This window comes from Cetorhinus maximus, chromosome 11 (genome assembly GCF_964194155.1).
Source record: "Cetorhinus maximus chromosome 11, sCetMax3.hap1.1, whole genome shotgun sequence".
In the NCBI taxonomy this organism is placed as follows: Eukaryota; Metazoa; Chordata; class Chondrichthyes; order Lamniformes; family Cetorhinidae; genus Cetorhinus; species Cetorhinus maximus.
Window position 1 is genome coordinate 121,895,321 of NC_135889.1, and position 20,503 is coordinate 121,915,823.

General features: G+C 47.4%; 1 protein-coding gene across 1 annotated transcript in view; it reads right to left on the reverse strand.

Moving 5' to 3' along the window:
• LOC144686877 (anion exchange protein 3-like) overlaps window positions 1-20,503 on the reverse strand; it is a 192,730-nt gene that overhangs the window by 134,397 nt on the left and 37,830 nt on the right. Inside the window, exons 3-6 of the mRNA XM_078552685.1 lie at window positions 18,686-18,842; window positions 14,834-15,087; window positions 13,421-13,524; window positions 12,345-12,568 (exon numbers count right to left, since the gene is read on the reverse strand). Of these exons, the coding sequence (XP_078408811.1) occupies window positions 12,345-12,568; window positions 13,421-13,524; window positions 14,834-15,087; window positions 18,686-18,842 (739 nt within the window). The remainder of the gene's footprint in view (window positions 1-12,344; window positions 12,569-13,420; window positions 13,525-14,833; window positions 15,088-18,685; window positions 18,843-20,503) is intronic.

The following is a 20,503-nucleotide window of genomic DNA, read 5'->3' on the forward strand; positions in this document are numbered from 1 at the left end:
CGCGCAAGGGACATCATCGCACGCCCGCCCAGTGAAATATCGTGATGGCGCGCGGTGACATCGGGACACGCGCCCGACGTCACCGTGCGTCATTTTACGCATCGGCGTGTGGGTCCCGCCCCCTGCACACCGATGGAAAAATTCTGGCCAATGAGAATTTAAATTCAATCAATGGTGGTTGGTATAACTTCAGTAGTTTTCGGGTGTGCAGGGCAGAGGCAATGTAAGATCAAAGGGTAGCTGCAGACTTCCAACTGGCTCCACAGTGAAGAGGACCTCATTTGAATCCGTAAGGTGAAAATACTTTGCCTGGTGTTTGGTTAAGTCTATGGGTTGCTGTTGACGTAATGGAGATTAGTTTGGGAATTTGTTAAAAGTTATGCTAGTAGTAATTTGTAGCCATGTGTATATATGTTAACCTGTGTAAATTAATAAAATGTTTCAATTAGTTTAATGTAAAGCCTCGAGATCCGATGGTCCGATTCCTGAATTTAGAGTCGCATAACACTTAAAATTATAGGTTGTGACAGTTGTTTAAAGTTTCCCTCTGGGAATTTTAAATAATTCTGCTTTACCAACTGCATCGGTCATAACAACAGCCTGGACGAGAATCCCCAGGGAGGCCTCACTGAACCATGAGTTGATGGTTTGGTTCTTTTGGGTGCCCGTGAGAGCCAAAATGAAACAACACACCTGGCTTATAGTGAGTGAGTGTGTGTGGGTGCCGTTTAAATATGGCGCCGGGACCTTCAGCCTCAGGAGGTAAGGAGGGGTCGGATGATTTCCTGCTCGCCCCACCACGAAGGTCGATGAGCTCCTCGCTGATGCATAAATAATGTGTTGGAAAGTGTAAGATCTGGCATGAAAATCGGTCCTGCCGCCCAGCGGGAATCACTCTGACCTTCCTGCCCACCACTGCACTTTGTCTCCAGAATGGAAAATTCCGCCCATAGGGTCAGAAGGGGTTGATTTTGCGCCCCTCCGCTGGGGGAAATGAGGGCGAGGGAGAAAGACCTACCAGCTGGCTACCCACCAGCCCCTATCTGAACCGCATTTTACTGGTGGCACCAGGCAGCCTACCAGTGGGCAATGAATGCCCACTTAAGGGCCTCATACCACCACCACCTGGATTTAACTGGCAGCAGGAGAGGCCCACACCAAGCGGCCAGACCAGCATGTTTCCCTGCACAGGCTGATGGTTCCTCCTTAATGGGCTCTCTGGGCCCACTGGAGACGTCCCTCCAAGGTTTTACCCCTCCCCCCCCCCACCGCAAACCAGGTCCCCCTCCCCCCCCCCACCCCATGGCCTCTCAAATCTCGGCCCCCATCACCCCTCACCCTCTGTCACCAGGGTCTGACAGTTTGGCCCCAGCAAGATGCCCAAAACCTCACTGGCTCCGATCCAGCGCCACACGCCTCCTCCCAGCTCAAAGTACTGGAGAGCTGCTAGCCTCTGATTGGTGGAAGTCCCGCCTCCAGTCTATGAATGCCCAATTCGCCATTGAATAACTGTGGGGCAGCCTTTCCTCTGCTGGGCGGGCTCTTCATGACTCTTTAGTGGGGGGGGGGGAGGAAGTGAGGACGGTGGAGTCCGATTAAATCCAACCCATAGAGCTATCTATGGCGCAGAAGGTGGCCATTCAGCCCATGCTGGCTCTCTGCAGCGGCAACCCAGTCAGTCCCAGTCCACCTGCTCTCAAGTGTCCATCCAATTTCCTTTCAAAACCATTCATCGTCTCAGCTTCTGCCACCTGCGAAGGCAGCGAGTTCCAGGTCATTACCACTCGCTGCGTTAGAAAAAGATCTTCCTATCCCCATGCACCTCTTTCCCAAAACCTTAATACTGCTCATTATCACATTGCTGTTTCTGGGAGCTTTTTGTGTGCAAACTTGCTGCTTACTTTACAACAGTGACTCCTTTCAAAAGTACTTCATTGAACCCCCCTTGGGATTAACGGAATTGCATAGATACAAAATCGGCAAAGAGAGTGGAACGAGAGAATAAATGTTTATTTTCAGACTGGAGGGAAGTCGACAGTGGTGTTCCCCAGAGGTCAGTGTTAGGACCACTGTTCGATATTAGTGTCCTGGATTTGGGTATGCAGGGCACAGTTTCAAAGCTTCTGATACAAAACTCGGAAATTCAGTAAACAACAAGGAGGATAGTTACAGATGTCAGGAGGAAATATATAGACCAGTGAAGTGGGCAGACACATAGCAGACGAAATCCAACACAGAAAAGTGGCAAGTACATTTTGGTAGAAAGAATGAGGAAAGGCAATATAAACAAAATGGTACAATTTTAAAGTGAATGCAGGAGCAGGGAGACTAGGGGGTGTATGTACATGAACCCTTAAAGGTGACAGGACAATTTGAAAAGATGTTAAGAAAAGTATAAGGGGTCCTGGGCTTTACTGGAGTACCAACATCCTGGGGGGGGTTACCATTGTCCAGAAACTGAACTGGACTACAAGAGTAGGCCAGAGGCTGGGAATTTAGTGAGAGTAACACACCTTTGACTCTCCAAAGCCTGTCCATCCTTGCCACCTGCCTGGATGAGTGCAGCTCCAACAACATTCAAGAAGCTCGACACCATCCAGGACAAAGCATCCCACTTGATCGGCACCCCACCACCACCTTCAACATTCACTCCCTCCACCACCGATGCACAGTGGCAGCAGTGTGTGCCATCTACAAGATGCACTGCAGGAACTCACCAAAGCTCCTTAGGCGGCACCTTCCAAACCCACGACCACTACCATCTAGAAGGACAAGGGCTGCAAACACATGGGAACACCACCACCTGGATGTTTCCCTCATAGCCACTCACCATCCTGACTTGGAAATATATCGCCATTCCTTCACTGTCACTGGGTCAAAATCCTGGAACTTCCAAACAGCACTGTGGGTGTACCTACACCACACAGACAGCAGCTGTTCAAGGCAGTGGCTCACCAGCACCTTCTCAAGAGCAGTTAGGGGTGGATAATCAATGCTGGCCTAGCCAGCTACACCCACATCCCATTAATGAATTTTTAAAAAAACAAGGAAGTTGTGCTAAACCTTTAGAAAACACTGTGTAAACCTCAACTAGTGTTCAACTCAGTTCATTGTTGTGTTCAACTTGACACTGTGGAAAATTTCCCACATAAGTGGTGTCCACAAAAAACAAGACAAATCCAATCCAGCAATTACTGCCCTCAGCCTATTCTCGATCATCAGCAAAGTGATGGAAGGTGTTTTTGACAGTGCTATCAAGCAACATTTACATAGCAATAGCCTGTTCACTGACTCAGTTTGAGTTCTGACAGAGCCATTAGGGCCCAGAGCTCATTGCAGCCTTGGTCCAAACATGGACAACAAACCAAAGGTGAGGTGAGGCGAGAGTGACTGCTCTTGACCTCTAGGCAACATTTGACTGAGTGTGGCATCAAGAAGCTCTAGTAAAACTGAAGCCAATGTGAATCAGGGAGAAAACTCTCCACAGGTTGGGAAAGTGGTTGTGGTTGTTGGAGGTCAATCATCTCAGGTCCAGGACATCACTGCAGGAGTTCCTCAGGGTAGTGTCCTAGGCCCAACCATCTTTAGCTGTTTCATTAATGACCTTACGTCCATTATAAGGTCAGAAGCGAGGATGTTCGCAGGTGATTGCACAATGTTCAGCACCATTCGTGACTCCTAAGATAATGAAGCAGTCTGTGTTATGTAGCTCAACCTGGACATCATTCAGGCTGGGGCTGATAAGTGGCAAGTTACATTCACGTCACACAAGTGTCAGGCAATGGCCACCTTCAACAAGAGAGAATCTAACCATTTTCCCTAGACGTTCAATGGCATTACCATCACTTAATTATCCCTCTATCAACATCCTGGGGGTTACCATTGATCAGAAACTGAACTGGACCAGCCATATAAATAATGTGGCTAAGGGAGCAGCTCAGAGGCTGAGCATTCAGTGGAGAGTAACTCACCTCCTGACTCCCCAAAGCTGTTCACCAACTACTAGGAACAAGTCAGGAGTATCATGGAATACTCTCCACTTGCCTGGTTGAGTGCAGCTCCAGCAACACTCAAGAAGCTGACACCATCCAGGACAGTTATGTGGAGAGATTGGATAGACTGGGGTTATTTTCCCTGGAGCAGAGGAGATTGAGGGGGGAACATGATTGAGGTGTATAAAATTATGAGGGGCATAGATAGGGTAGACAGGAAGGAGCTTTTCCCCTTGGTGGAGGGATCAATAACCAAGGGGCATAGGTTTAAGGTAAGGGGCAGGAGGTTTAGAGGGGATGTGAGGAAGAATTTTTTCACCCAGCGGGTGGTGGGAATCTGGAACTCACTGCCTGAAAGGGTGGTAGAGGCAGAAACCCTCATAACATTTAAGAAGTATTTGGATGTGCACTTGCAATGCCATGGCATACAAGGCTATGGGCCTAGTGCTGGAAAATGGGATTAGAATAGTTAGGTACTTGTTTGACTGGTGCAGACTCAATTGGCCGAAGGGCCTTTTTCTGTGCTGTAGACCTCTATGACTATGACTCTATGACAAAGCAGCCCATTTGACTGGCATACCATCCATCATCTTCAATATTCACTCCCTGCACCACTGAAGCACAGCGGCAGCAGTGGGTACCACCTACAAGATGTTCTGCAGCAAGGCTCCTTCAACAAGACGTTTTAAACCAGCGATCTCTACCACCTAGAAAGACAAGGGCAGCAGACACATGGGAAGCCACCACCTGGAAATTCCCCTCCAAGCCACTCACCATCCTGACTTGGAAATATATCGCCGTTCCTTCACTGTCATTGGGTCAAAATCCTGGAAGTCCCTCCTTAACAGCATGTTGGATGTACCTACATCACATGGACTGCAGCGGTTCAAAAAAGTGATTCACTACCACCTTCTCAAGGGCAATTAGAGATGGGCAACAAATGATGGCCTAACCAGCGACACCCAGATTCTGCGAATGAATTAAATAAAACACTATGCCCTTAAACCCTCCACGCTCGAAAATAACAGAATATCTGATCAATCCTGCCCGCTGTCAGTCACAATGACCTCCTCTAAGTGTCTCTGTACAGTTCCAGCACACATTTTTCCATAACACCCAGAGGCTGCAAGCTGTCAGGTAAAGACTCACCAATCAATTTCAGATCAATCCTTCCACTGCACACATCAGTCGATCGATAATTCTGTGAGTTCAACGAGACTGCGGCACAGAGAGAGAGAGAGATAGCAAATCAGCCTGCCAACTCGCGCAGCTCCGAGCTGTCACAGACCGAGAGGTCATCACAAAACCCTCTCATGCCCTGTGCTGCCTTTCGGATAAAGGGTTAACTCGGCTGCCCTCAAAAGGTGGATAAAAGATCCCGCAGCCAATATTGCGAAGAAGGGCAGGGGAGTGCTCTCCAGTGTCCTAGGCCAACATTTGTCCCTCAATCGACATCACTAAAAAAAAACCCGGATCATCTGGTCATTATGACAAGGTTGTTTGCAGGATCTTGCCCTGCACAAATTGGCTGCTGTGTTTCCCCTGCAAAGGTGAAGAAGCTTTAGCGAATTGCTCCAGTGCATCGTGTAGATGATGCTGTACATACGATTCACAAATCAGTTCGAGAGTCAGAGGACCGGAGCTTTCCTGATTACGGTGCATGTTTTATTGATTAAACTTGTGTCAGCTTGGCTCAGTGGGTGACGTTCTCCTCTCTGAGTCAGAAGGCCTACTCCAGATCTTCAAAATCTTGGCCCATGTTCCAAGTGCCATACTGAGGGAGAGCTTCATAGTGAGAGGGCTGAGGCAGTGCTGCACTGTTAGAGTGTCAGCACTGAGGGAGAGGGTCACAGTGGAATGATCAGTACTGAGGGAGTACTGCACTGTCAGAGGGTCAGTACTGAGGGAGTGCTGCACTGTTGGAGGGTCAGTACTGAGGGAGTGCTGCACTGACAGAGAGTCAGTACTGAGGGAGTGCTGCACTGTCAGAGGGTCAGTACTGAGGGAGTGCTGCACTGTCAGAGAGTCAGTACTGAGGGAGTGCTGCACTGTCAGAGAGTCAGTACTGAGGGAGTGCTGCACTGTCAGAGAGTCAGTACTGAGGGAGTGCTGCACTGTCAGAGAGTCAGTACTGAGGGAGTGCTGCACTGTCAGAGGGTCAGTACTGAGGGAGTGCTGCACTGTCAGAGAGTCAGTACTGAGCGAGTGCTGCACTGTCAGAGGGTCAGTACTGAGGGAGTGCTGCACTGTCAGAGAGTCAGTACTGAGGGAGTGCTGCACTGTCAGAGAGTCAGTACTGAGGGAGAGCCGCACTGTCGGAGGGTCAGTACTGAGGGAGTGCTGCACTGTTAGAGGGTCAGTACTGAGGGGGTGCTGCACTGTCAGAGGGTCAGTACTGAGGGAGTGCTGCACTGTCGGAGGGTCAGTACTGAGCGAGTGCTGCACTGTCGGAGGGTCAGTACTGAGGGAGTGCTGCACTGTCGGAGGGGCAGTACTGAGGGAGTGCTGCACTGTCAGAGGGTCAGTACTGAGCGAGTGCTGCACTGTCAGAGGGTCAGTACTGAGCGAGTGCTGCACTGTCAGAGGGTCAGTACTGAGCGAGTGCTGCACTGTTGCAGGGTCAGTACTGAGCGAGTGCTGCACTGTCGGAGGGGCAGTACTGAGGGAGTGCTGCACTGTCAGAGGGTCAGTACTGAGGGCGCTACACTGTTGAAGCATCAGGACAGAGAGAGTGCTGCACTGTTGGAAAGTCAGAAATGAGGGAGAGCTGCGCTGTCGGAGGGGCAGCACTGAGGGAGAGCTGCACCGTCGGAGGGGCAGTACTGAAGGAGTGCTGTACTGAGGGAGTGCTGCATTGACAGTGGGTTAGTAATGAGGGAGTGCTGCACTGTCGGAGGGTTAGAACTGAGGGGGCACTGCACTGTTGATGGGTTAGTACTGAAGGAGTGCTGCACTATTGCAGGGTCAATACTGAGCCAGTGATGCACTGTCAGAGTGTCAGTACTGAAGGAGTGCTGCACTGTCAGAGAGGCAATAATGAGGAAGCGCTGCACTTTCAGATGGTCAGTACTAAGGTTGCACTACACAGTTGAAGGGGCAGTACTGAGGGAGCATAACACGGTCGGAGGGGCAGTTCTGAGGAAGCCCTCCACTGTGAGGTGCTGCCTCTCAGATGAACATTAAGCTGGGCCTGACAGTCCTGTGTTTAAGATCCTCTGGCTCTCTGTGAAGGGCAGGGATTTCTCTGATGTCCTGGCCAACACATCTCCCTCAGCCATGATTGACTAACCACCTCACTTTGCTTATAGTGCAAATTTGTTTCTAAATGTGTGTGCGTAACACCAGTTACTGGACTCTAAATTCACTCCTTGTATGGAAAGCATTTTGAGGCATTTACAAAGGTGTCAAAACAAACTTTACATATGTGATTGTTATTGATTCCTCTAGCTTGTTTTTAAGAACAACCACCTTCAGTCTTGCTACTTACAAGGTTTCTCCTCGTTGTTATGAAGACAGTTGTTAATGGACTCCCAAAGGTCACATTCATCGAAATCAAGGGCGAATTCTTCAAAGTCTTCATTCCCGATGAGTTCAAAGGCACTGGTGCCTGCGTTCCTGTCCTCGCCAGCCTCCTCTGTGTCCATCGTCTTCAAACAGGATGGGGGCTCAGTACAGGCATCAATCATGGAAGTAACAATGCACCAAGGTACAAGTTCAACAGTGCTTAGCTGGTCCTCGGTGACTCACAGCCGGCTCGCGAATGGTGAAATGGAACCTGGTAGTAACATCATTGAACAAGCTGACGTGGGTACGAGGGGCGAATCCTCTCTGATAAAACAACTGTTTTGGACATATTTGTCCTCGAGGCTTTCAGGCCATTTCCATGACGTCAGGCTTCAATCCAATATTCTGTCTCTTGATCGAGGAAGAGCAATTTGGCAGTTTCAACTGATAACCCTTTCGTCACCGGCTCCACCAGAGTCTCTGCATCTCTCTGTCAATCTTTAACCCTCCCTTTCCCCACCTCCCCATGATAACCACGCTCCACATCCTGATTTCAAATGCCTCCTAGAACTTCTCTTTCTCTTGACTTTGCTTTCATACTCCCCTCCCCATCATCTATTGCTTCCCTTTCCCCTTTTTCTTGATACTCAGACTTAACTTCCTTTTTTGATATTCATTCACGGGATGTGGGCTTCGCAGGCTGGGCCAGCATTTATTGCCCATCCCTTGAGAAGGTGGGGGTGAGCTGCCTTCTTGAACCGCTGCAGTCCATGTGGTGTAGGTACACCCACAGTGCTGTTAGGGAGGGAGTTCCAGGATGTTGACCCAGCGACAGTGAAGGAGCGGCAATATATTTCCAAGTCAGGATGATGAGTGTCTTGGAGAGGAACTTCCAGGTGGTGGTGTTCCCATCTATCTGCTGCTCTTGTCCTTTTAGATGGTAGTGGTCATGTGTTTGGAAGGTGTTGTCTGAGGAGCCTTGGTGAATTCCTTGTAGATGGTACACATTGCTGCTACTGTGCGTTGGTGGTGGAGGGAGTGAATGCTTGTGGATGTGGTGCCAATCAAACGGGCTGCTTTGTCCTGGATGGTGTCAACCATCTTGAGTGTAGTGGGAGCTGCACTATTCCAGGCAAGTGGGGAGTATTCCATCATACTCCTGACATGTGCCTTTTAGATGATGGACAGGCTTTGGGGAGTCAGGAGGTGAGTTACTCGTCACACGATTCCTAGCCTCTGACCTGCTCTTGTAGCCACAGTATTTATATGGCTAGTCAAGTTCAGTTTTCGGCAATGGTAATCCCCAGGATGTTGATAGTGGGGGATTCAGTGATGGTAATGCCATAGAATGTCAAGGGGTGATGGTTAGATTCTCTCTTGTTGGAGGTGGTCATTGCCTGGCACTTGTGTGTCATGAATGTTACTTGCCACTTGTCAGCCCAAGCCTGGATATTGTCCAGGTCTTGCTGCATTTGGACATGGGCTGCTTCAATATTTGAGGAGTCACGAATGGTGCTGAATATTGTGCAAACATCAGTGACCATCCCCACTTCTGACCTTATGATGCAAGGGAGGTCATTGATGAAGCTGCTAAAGATGGTTAGGCCGAGGACACTACCCTGAGTAATTCCTGCAGTGATGTCCTGGAGCTGAGATGATTGGCCTCCAACAACCACAACTATCTTCTCCTGTGCTAGGTATGGCTCCAACCAGCAGAGAGTTTTCCCCCTGACTCCCATTGACACCAATTTTGCTAGGGCTCCTTGATGCCACACTCGGTCAAATGCGGCCTTGATGTCAAGGGCAGTCACACTCACCTCACCTCAGGAGTTCAGCCCTTTTGTCCATGTTTGAACCAAGACCGTAATGAGGTCAGGAGCTGAGTGGCCCTGGCGGAACCCAAACTGAGCATCAGTAAGTAGGTTATTGCTAAGGAAATGCCGCTTGATAGCACTGTTGAGGACCCCTTCCATTACTTTACTGATGATGCAGAGTAGACTGATGGGGCAGTAATTGGCCGGGTTGGATTTGTCTTGCTTTTTGTGTACGAGACATACCTGGGCAATTTCCCACATAGCCGGGAAATGGCTATTCCCGGCCATTAGGAATAGCCAGTGTTGTAGCTGTACTGGAACAACTTGGCTAAGGGCGCGGTAAGTTCTGGAACATAAATCTTCAGTGCTATTGCCAGAATGTTGTCAGGGCCCATAGCCTTTGTAGTATCCAGTGCCTTCAGCCCTTTCTTGATATGACATGGAGTGAATTGAATTGGCTGAAGACTGGCATCTGTGATGCTGGGGGCCTCCGGAGGAGGCTGAGATGGATCATCCACTCGGCACTTCTGGCTGAAGATTATTGCGAATGCTTCAGCCTTATCTTTTGCACTGATGTGCTGGGCTCCTCCATCATTGAGGATGGGGATATTTGTGGAGCCTCCTCCTCCAGTGAGTTAATTAATTGTCCACCACCACTTACGTCTGCATGTGACAGGGCTGCAGAGCTTAGTAGGTTGTGGGATCACTTAGCTCTGTCTATCACTTGCTGATTATGCTGTTTGTCAAGCAAGTAGTCCTGTGTTGTAGCTTCACCAGGTTGACACCTCATTTTTAGGTATGCCTGGTGCTGCTCCTGGCATGCCCTCATGCACTCTTCACTGAATCAGGGTTGATTCCCTGGCTTGATGGTAATGGTAGAATGGGGGATATGCCGGGCCATGAGGTTACAGATTGTGTTTGAGTACAATACTGCTGCTGCTGATGGCCCACAGCGCCTCATGCATGCCCAGTCTTGAATAGCTAGATCTGTTTGAAATCTATCCCACTTAGCACAGTAATAGTGGCACACAACACAATGGAGGGTATCCTCAATGTGAAGGCAGGACTTTGTCTCCACAATGACTGTGCGGTGGTCACTCCTACCGATACTGTCGTGGACAGATGCATCTGCAGCAGGCAGGTTGGTGAGGATGAGGTCAAGTATGTTTTTCCCTCTTGTTGGTTCCCGCACCACTTGCCGCGGACCCAGTCCAGCAGCTATGTTCTTTAGGACTCAGCAATTGAGCCACTCTTGGGATGGACATTGAAGTCCCCCACCCAGAGTACATTCTGCACCTTTGCCACCCTCAGTGCTTCCTCCAAGTGGTGTTCAACATGGAGGAGCACAGATTCATGAGCTGAGGGAGGGTGGTACATGGTAATCAGCAGGAGGTTTCCTTGCCCACGTTTGACCTAATGCCATGAGACTTCATGGGGTCCTGAGTCCATGTTGAGGACTCCCTGGGCAACTCCCTTCCAACTGTATACCACTGGGCCTCCACCTCTGCTGGTGATGGTGGTGTCTGGGGCATTATCTGTAAGGTATGATTCCGTGAGGATGACTATGTCAGGCTGTTACTCGACTAGTCTGTGAGACAGCTCTCTCAATTTTGGCACTAACCCCCCAGATGTTAGTGAGGAGGACTTTGCAGGGTCGACAGGGCTGAGTTTGCCGTTGTCGATTCCTAGGTCACTGCCGGGTGGTCCTTCTGGTTAATTCCTTTTTTGATACAATTGAGTGGCTTGCTAGGCCATTTCAGAGGGCAGTTAAGAGTCAATCACATTGCTGTGGGTCTGGAGTCACATGTAGGCCAGACCAGGTAAGGACAGCAGATTTCCTTCCCTAAACGACATTAGTGAACCACAGGGTTTTTACAACAATCAACAATGGTTTCATGGTCGTCATTAGACTTTTAGTTCCAGATTTTTATTGAATTCAAATTCTACCATCTGCCATGGATTTGAACCCAGGTCCCCAAAGCATTACCCTGGGTCTCTGGATTACTAGTCCAGCAACAATACCACTACACCATCGCCTCCCCCTGCTCTTTAAGTTACTCCGAGGCAACTCTCAAGTCACAAGAAGCAGCGTAGGAACTCAAATTGTATCTACTCCGTCATTTTGAACATCCAGTGCACAACAGGCCCCCACAACAACAACTTGCATTTACATAACACCTTTAGTGGTAAAACATGCCAAGGCATTTGACACTGAGCTAGATACAGAGATATTATGGTAAGTGGCCATCAGCTTGGTCATAGAGGTCAGTTTCAAAGAGTATCTTGAAGGACTGAGAGGCGGAGAGGTTTAGGGAGGGAATTCCAGAGCTTGGGACTCAGGCAGCTGAAGGCACTGCTGCCAATGATGGAGCGATTAAAATTGGGGATGCCCAAGAGGTAGAAATTGGAAGAGACAGAGAGTTGTAGGGCTCAGATACCTATTAGTATTTTTGCGCTCACCGAATTCTGGCCTCTCACACATCCCAGATTTCAATCACTCCGCCGCTTCCGGTCCTGCCTTCAGCTGACTAGGACTTAAGCTCTGGAATCACTCCCTAAACCCCGCACCTCTCTTATTACACTTCAGAGTTCTCCTTTTAACTGTGCCAGATAAAGTTGTAAGTGGAATCCATTCAGGAAGGATAACCAAGAAGATTTTGGATAAAGTTCTCCGTATTTCTGAATAGCATATTTCCAGTTTTAACCTATTCTAGGATACATATTAAAATGTTCCTGATTCTGTTGCACAGCACCACCAACATGCATCCTTTTATAGACCAACCTCATGTAGACAGGGAGAGGGAAGTCCACTTTATGTCTGGTCAATTGCTTGCCCACATTATCATTGTACATTATCCTTGTCTTTTCCCCCTCTGTGTGATCACTGTGTATTTTCACTAAGTGTCATTCTTGTGTGTCAATGCTATACGTTTGTTACTGCTGTGCTCTCACTGAACATTATCCTTGCATGTTATCTCTGTGTGCTATCCCTGCACGTTAATCCCCATATATCCCAGTACTGACTGTTCCTTACTTTTCATGTAGTCCAGGTCAGCGCTGGCCAGCATTTGTGCCTCTGCATCGTCTGTTGGCACTTTCTGATACACGGCGGCTCCTAGCGCAGTCATGCTCCCGATGCAGATTCGCTCCCGCAGATCGTAACGTGCTCTCTGGCCACTGGCGATCCGGTGCAGGGGCCTCCGTTTGTCAGGGCTTCTCACGAAGGAGTCTGGGGAGTCCAGGGAAGGTTTTGGAAAGCTGTGGAAGGGGGAAAAAAATAAAGATTAAAAACAGCTTTACTTCAGGAGTCAGCCTGGTGGAGTAGAAACACTATGACAATGCAGGTATCTTATATCAGGGATCAATGAGGAATGGAGACTGCCTGTGTCATCCTGTCTCTGGGCCAGATATTTTGGCAGAAGGACGGAGGACGAGAGAACACTGATTTAAGGTGATTGGCAAAGGAATCAGAGGCGAGGTGAGGGAAACATTTTTACGCAGTCAGTGGTTTGGGATCTGAAATGCACTGCCTGAGAGTGTGCTGGAGGCTGAATCAATCAATCATGGCTTTCAAAAGGGAATTGGATAATTATCTGAAAAAAAAAATATTTGTAGGGCTGTAGGGAAAAGGCAGGGAAGCAGGACTAGGTGAGTTGCTTTTGCAGAGAGCTAACACAGTTATGACGAGCTGAATGGCCTCTTTCTGTGCTGTGACCATTCTATGATTCTAATGGGAGAGACGGTTCCCAGGATGACCCCTGATGACAGTGTCATAGAATCAGGGAATGATACAGGAGGAGGCCATTCAGCCCATCCTGATTGTGCCGGCTCTTTGAGCTATCCAATTAGTCCTACTGCTACCAACCACTTCCCCATGGTCCTGCAAGCTAAGTGACCACTAGCAGGACATTTGAGGCTGATCCTGACCTATTGTCCTTTAGAGCAGTGGTGATTGGATGATGATCAGGAGTAGGAGCCCGAAGCTGATATTTGCTCTCCCCAGCGGGCTGGTGGGCAGACAGCCAAACCTCACCAACAGCGCAAACTGAGGGCAGTGAACCTGTTCCTGTAACATACACATGCTGACTTGGCCCTGGGGCTGTATCTAACCTTTCCGCCTTTCCTGAATAAAATTCCGATGGCTGCTGGGGAGAGTCTAGGATCTGCTGCTCAATCACGAGAGACTCGGTCGATTCAGGTGAAGCAAGATAGCACTGCGAAAAGATGGAGAGGAAATGTCAGTAAGCACTTCAAACAGGTGACGATGTGTCCCCTATCATCACAGCTATGCTGCTGCCCCTGCGTCTTGCTCCAATCTCTGCCATCTCTCTCTCTCCCCCACAATCTCTTGTCCCCATTCATTCAACAAGGATGAGGGATGATAGACTTCGAGAAGCTGCGTTTTTTATCCTCTGAGTAAAGTAGGAGAAGGGGGGATTGAATGTCGGCATACAAGATTATTTTTTGATGGAGCAAATAAGGAGAAAATTTTACTCTGGTCCCTCCAAACGTCTTGATTAGATTCCAGTCTGTAACTCACTCCCGGGATTCTGTCATTTTATATATAATCCCCCCGAACCTCTCGATTACATTCCAGTATGTAACTCACTCCCGGGATTCTGTCATTTTATATATAATCCCCCCGAACCTCTCGATTACATTCCAGTCTGTAACTCACTCCCGGGATTCTGTCATTTTATATATAATCCCCTCGAACCTCTCGATTAGATTCCAGTCTGTAACTCACTATAGGGTATCTGTTATTCTATATATAAAGACCAGAACCTCTTGATTAGGTTCCAGCCAATAACTCATGCCCAGGTATCTGTTATTCTATATAAACCACCCGAACCCCTTGATTACATTCCAACCTGTAACTCACCCTGGGAGTCTATCATTCTATATATAAATCCCTCAAACCCCTAGTTTAGATTCCAGTCTGTAACTCACTCCTGAGTATCTATTATTCTACATATAAACCATCCAAACCTGATTAGATTCCAGTCCGTAACTCACTCCCAGGTATCTGTTATTCTATATATAAACACCCCCGAATCTCTTGATTAGATTCCAGTCTGTAACTCACTCCTGAGTATCTATTATTCTACATATAAACCACCCAAACCCGAATAGATTCCAGTCCGTAACTCACTCCCAGGTATCTGTTACTCTATATATAAACCCCCCGAATCTCTTGATTAGATTCCAGTCTGTAACTCACTCCCGGGTATCTGTTACTCTATATATAAACCCCCCCAATCTCTTGATTAGATTCCAGTCTGTAACTCACTCCTGAGTATCTATTATTCTGCATATAAACCACCCAAACCCGAATAGATTCCAGTCCGTAACTCACTCCCAGGTATCTGTTACTCTATATATAAACCCCCCGAACCTCTCGATTAGATTCTGGCCTATAACTCAGACCCGAGCATCTGTCATTTTATATATAAACCTCCTGAACTCCCTACTGGACTCCAGTCTGTAACTCACTCCTGGGAATTTGTTATTCGACATATAAACCTTAGGTGGGTCACGCATCTCCTCGTACGCCGACAGATCTTTGTTCTGGGTCTCCACCTCCGAAGTCTCTTCCTCCTCCTCGTCCACTTCCTGGATGGTGGGCGTCACCTCAGAGGGAGGTACTGAAGTCTTTTTCTTTTTCCTCCTTCTCTTCTTCTTACGCTCCGGGCGAGGGACCTTCATCCTGAAGCGCATATGGTGTGGCAGGCGGGTTGAGAGTGGGTGGTGAATGTGGTGAGACGTGTGTCGATGATCTGGTGAGTACACAAAATGACATTGAATTTTACAGCACAGAAACAGGCCATTTGGCCCAACTGGTCCATGCTGGTGTCTATGCTCCAGGTAAACTTCCTCCCTCCCTACATCATATTTGCCTATCAGCATCTCCTTCTATTTCTTTCACCCTCGGGCGTTGAAAATTATGAATGGTTTTGATAGGGTCATTAAGTAGAATCTGTTTCTAATAGCAGAAAGTCAGTAAGCTAAAGTTACATAGATTTACGATAATGGACAAAATAGTAAGGGGGAGATGGAGAGGAATTTTTAAGATAGCGAGTTGCTGTGATCCGGAATGCGCTGTCTGAAAGGACGGCGGAAACAAGAATCAATAGTAATTTTCAAAAGGGACTCGGATAAATCTCGAAGGGGAAAAACTTACAGGGCTCTGGGGAAAGAACAGGAGAGTGAAATTAACTGGGTAGCTCTATCAAAGAGCCAGCACCCAGGCTCTTGATGGATTGAGTGGCCGCCTTCTGTGCTATACATGATAATGCTACCTCAGAAAATTAAAATCCTTCCGAGTGGATTCTACAATCTGGCTGTAGTTGAGAGTGCTATCCTTTGTGGATGTCTCTCCTGCTACTTTGTCTTAGGAAAGCAGACTCTTTAAGGGTACCGTGATTATTGAACCAGACAAGGAAGGGTTTTGATGAGCAGGTCTCTCTTGACAATATCAGCTCTCGAAGGATGTGACGAAAGTGAAGAGTGTCATGAACAACGAGAGAAACGCCCCCTGTCTCAGTTTTACTGTTGGATGTGCTCAGGGAAAAGGCTACAATCCCTCAGATGCAGGAAAAATCGGTTCCTGAACTCGTTTGTGTCCTTCTCTGTAAGAACTTTTAACAGGAGTTTGATGTATGGATAAGGATACGCAGCCAGGGTAGGACTCACTGACTGATTATTTTAATAGAACAAAGAACAAAGAAAAGTACAGCACAGGAACAGGCCCTTCAGCCCTCCAAGCCTGTGCCGATCAACTAAAGCCCGTCAACTAAAACATTTTGCACTTCCGGGGTCCGTATCCTTCTATTCCCATCCTATTCATGTATTTGTCAAGCTGCCTCTTAAACATCACTATCGTACCTGCTTCCACCACCTCCTCTGGCAGCGAATTCCAGACACTCACTACCCTCTGCGTAAAAAACTTGCCCCGCACATCTCCTCTAAAGTTTTCTCCTCTCACCTTAAATCTATGTCGCCTAGTAATTGACTCTTCCAATGTATTGGAATCGTTTTTAATACCTATTTTAATTAAAGTTCAATCCATGTGCTAGGGTAATCTTCTTTCTTTTGTTGTTACCATTCATCTGTGTATGGGTTTTTTTGGTGAACAAGCTATGCGCCCGAAATTAATTTCCGTATGGAGAGCAAAGGGAAATTGAATTGAAATAGTGTTTCACACTGTTCGAGCGTACCTTATATTCTATGCTTTGGTTAGTAAAGGAAATTATCCTGTATGTTTTCTCATCTACCTGTCTGACTATCTTTAGGGATCTGAGGACATGCACTTCAAGGTCCCTCTGTTCCTCCACACTTCTCATTATCTACCATTTATTGTGTATTCCCTTGTTTTGTTTGTCCTCCCCAAATGCATTATCTCACACTTCTCCGGTTTGAATTCAATTTGCCATGCTGTTGCCCATCTGACTAGTCCATTGGTATCATCCTGCAGTTTACAGCTGCCTTTTTTTCCTTTATTCTGTCATGGGATGTGGGAAAGGCCAGCATTGGCTGCCCATCCCTAATTGCCCTTGAACTGAGTGGCTTGCAAGGCCATTTCAGAGGGGCAGTTAAGAGTCAACCACGTTGCTGTGGGTCTGGAGTCACATGTAGGCCAGGCCAGGTAAGGACGGCAGATTTCCTCCCCTAAAGGACATTAGTGAACCAGATGGCTTTTTATGACAATCAGTGATAGTTTAATGGTCACCATTACTGAGCCTAGCTTTATATTCCAGATTTATTAATTGAATTTCAATTCCACCAGTTGCCATGGTGGGATTTGAACCCATGTCCCCCAGAGCATTAGACTGGGCCTCTGGATTACTAGTCCTGTGATATTGCCGCTACACCATCCGCCCCCCCGTTTCTTCCTCATTCACATGTGCGTGTTTGTTTGTATGTATGTGTCTCTCCTCCACGCCCTGGACGCTCCTCTCCCCAGAACAAATCTAATCATCTGCATAAGAGTGAATTGTGTGATGGTTAGCAGACATAGTGGACAGGTGCCTGTTCCACTCAGTCAGGTCCTGGCTGATCTGTATATCAGCTCCAATTTCCCACCTTCACCATATTCCTCGATATCCTTCTCCAACAAAAATTTCAGAAGGCAGTTAACAGTGAACCACATTGCTGTTGGGTCTGGAGTGACACATAAGCCAGGCTGGATAAGGGTAGCAGATTTCTGGTTAGAATTTGGCAGCCTGGTCAGAAAAGTGAAAGCCCATCATCAACCATACAGCCGATTTTTGCAGCATCTACAAGCTTCTTAATCATATCCCCTATACTTATGTCTAAATCCTCGATATATACCAGGTACAGCAAGGGACCAGTACTGAGCCCAGTGGAATCCCACTGGTAACAGCCTGCTGGGCACAGAAATACCTTTCCTTCCAGTCACTGATCCAACTTACCATTTTCCCTTATTTTCCATGGGCTTTTACTTTGGAGCTTTCAGAGCGGAGATGGGTAGATTTTTGTTAGATAAGGATATTGAGGGCTATGGCAAAGGTGGGAAATTGGAGCTGATATACAGGTCAGCCAAGATCTGACTGAGTGGAACAGGCTCCCATCCACTATGTCTGCTAACCACCACACAATTCACTCTTATGAAGATGATTAGATTTTTTTCTGGGGGGAGGAGGGTCCAGGGCGTGGAGGATAGGCATATACAAAGAAACAAACTCAAACACTCGCACACACTCCTGCACACTCTCACTCTCCTACACATGCACACACACATACACGTTCTCCCACACTCACACTCTCTCATACGAACACACATTCACAAACACACACTCTTTCACATTCTCACTCTCCCTCACAAACACACACTCTCGCACACTCACATTCTCCTACACACACATACTCACCCTCATACGCTGCCACACAAACACACATTCTTTTACATTCACACCCACACTCATTCACACACACTCTCTCATACTCACATCCTCCTACATACACACAATCACCCTCACACTCTGCCCCACGCACACACATTCTCTTACATTCACACCCACTCTCTCATACAAACTCTCACATACTCATGCCCTCCCATACACATTCTCTCACACATCCCCCCCACATATAAAACTCACACTTACATCCACACAAACGCACACACACACACACTCTGTCACATGCATTCACACATTCTTTCACCCTCACTCTCTCCCACAAACACACTCACTCTATCACATGCACACACAAACAACTCAAACACACACACTCATGTGTGCACACACTCAGACACATATACACCCACACACAAACACGCCCACACACATTCACACTTTCTCATATGCACACACCAACAATTCATACCCACACACACATACCCGCGTACACACTTACATTCAAAGTCCTTTTCATTGTAGGTTCTCTCAGGTTCCCGTGGAGGGCGTTCACTGATCAGATCGCTTAGTCGTTCGATGCCCAACAGTTTGTCCAGCTCTTCTTCTTCTTCTTCCTCTTCCTCTTCCACACTTGGCTTCTCGATCTCATCATCGGCCTGCAAACAGGAATGGTTGTGGCAGCTTACTGCAGTGATCGCAATTGCCTCAGGCACAAAGCATGTTACCCTATTCGCACTCTCTACAGTTAGAGCTGGTGACATGATCAGCACTTGCACATAGATGTTTGTGGGCCAATGCACATGTATGTGGGGGTAAGTGTGCATTCCAATCCACCCCCACTCCCCTGCGCCGCCCTCCCCCCACTCTCCCCCCACCCCCCACCTCCACACTGCTTTCCTGAAGTCTGGATCGAGGTAACCAGTTAACCCTCTCTAATACTTTGACCGATCTTCACAAGTGAGCATTGGGAGCTTACTTGACCAAGCAGGACATCACAAGCTGAGCATGATCTGGCTGTCGCTCAACAGCTAGCTCAACAGGATTCCCGGGATCCTGATCAGGAGGGGGTACTGCAGCTGATTCTTTTCCTCTTTCTATCCCAAAAAATGGCAAAGCCTTGTGGTACCCTCCTTAATCAAGACCAGCGAACTCTTCCTGGGATCTCCCGGGGTTTTCTAATTTACTCTTGGCTGGCATTGCATCTCGCAACTTTCATAAACTTGAGGTCATCCAAAACTCCGCTGCCCACATCCCGACTCACACCAACTCCTATTCACCCATCACCCTCCATGCTCGCTGACCTACACTGACTCCCAGTCCAACTATAACTCACTTATGAAATTAATTTCCTTGTTTTCAAATCCCTCCAGGCCTCACCACCCCCATCCTCTCTATCTCTGTAACCTCCTTCAGCCCCACAACCTTCCAAGATACCTGCGCTCCTCTAATTCTGGCCACTTGTTCCACAATTGGCAGCTGTGCCTTCAGGTGCGTGGACCCTAAACTCAGGAATTCCCTTCCTAACCCTCTCTGCATCTCCGTTGCTCCCCCTTTAAGACGATCCTTAAAATCTACCTCTCTTTGCCCAAGCTTTTGATCACCCATCTTAATATCATCTTATCCGACTCGGTGTCAAACGATCTTTGATAATTGACCCTGTGAAACGCCTTGGAATGATTTATTACATTTTTATAACACCTTTAAAGTAAGTTGTTGTCTAGATTACTGCCTTAAGCAATTTGGGGCAATGTAGGAATAAGTAATTTGCCAGAGTCACATGTAAGTAGCCTGCAGATCATCTGAGATAGATCATGAAACAGGTGTGTTAATAAGACAAAAAAATTAAACTATAATCAGAAGGGAAATTAAATTGTCAAATTGGATTCGGTAGATTCATGTATACTGGTGTTAAATGATCATTATGAGGCTCTCCGGATGTTTAATTCGGAAAGGAATTTCAAGTTGGTATTTTTGATCAGTTTTTAAAGTGCGACAGAATAACAAATCTCATGGGAAATAAATTAGTCTTTAGTTTTTGATGTCATATTTTGATGGGCACCATACTTCAGAAAGGATGTGAAGGCGTTGGAGAAGGTGCAGAAAAGATTCACAAGAATGGTTCCAGGGACGAGGAATTTCAGTTACTTAGAAAGATTGGAGAAGTTGGGACTGTTTTCCTTGGAGAAGAGATGGTTTTTGAAGTCTTTGGAACTCTCATCCTCAAAAGGTAGTGGAAGCAGAGTCTTTGATTATTTTTGAGGCAGAGCTAGATAGATTTGTGATAAGCAAGTGGGTGAAGAGTTATTGGGGGTAGGTG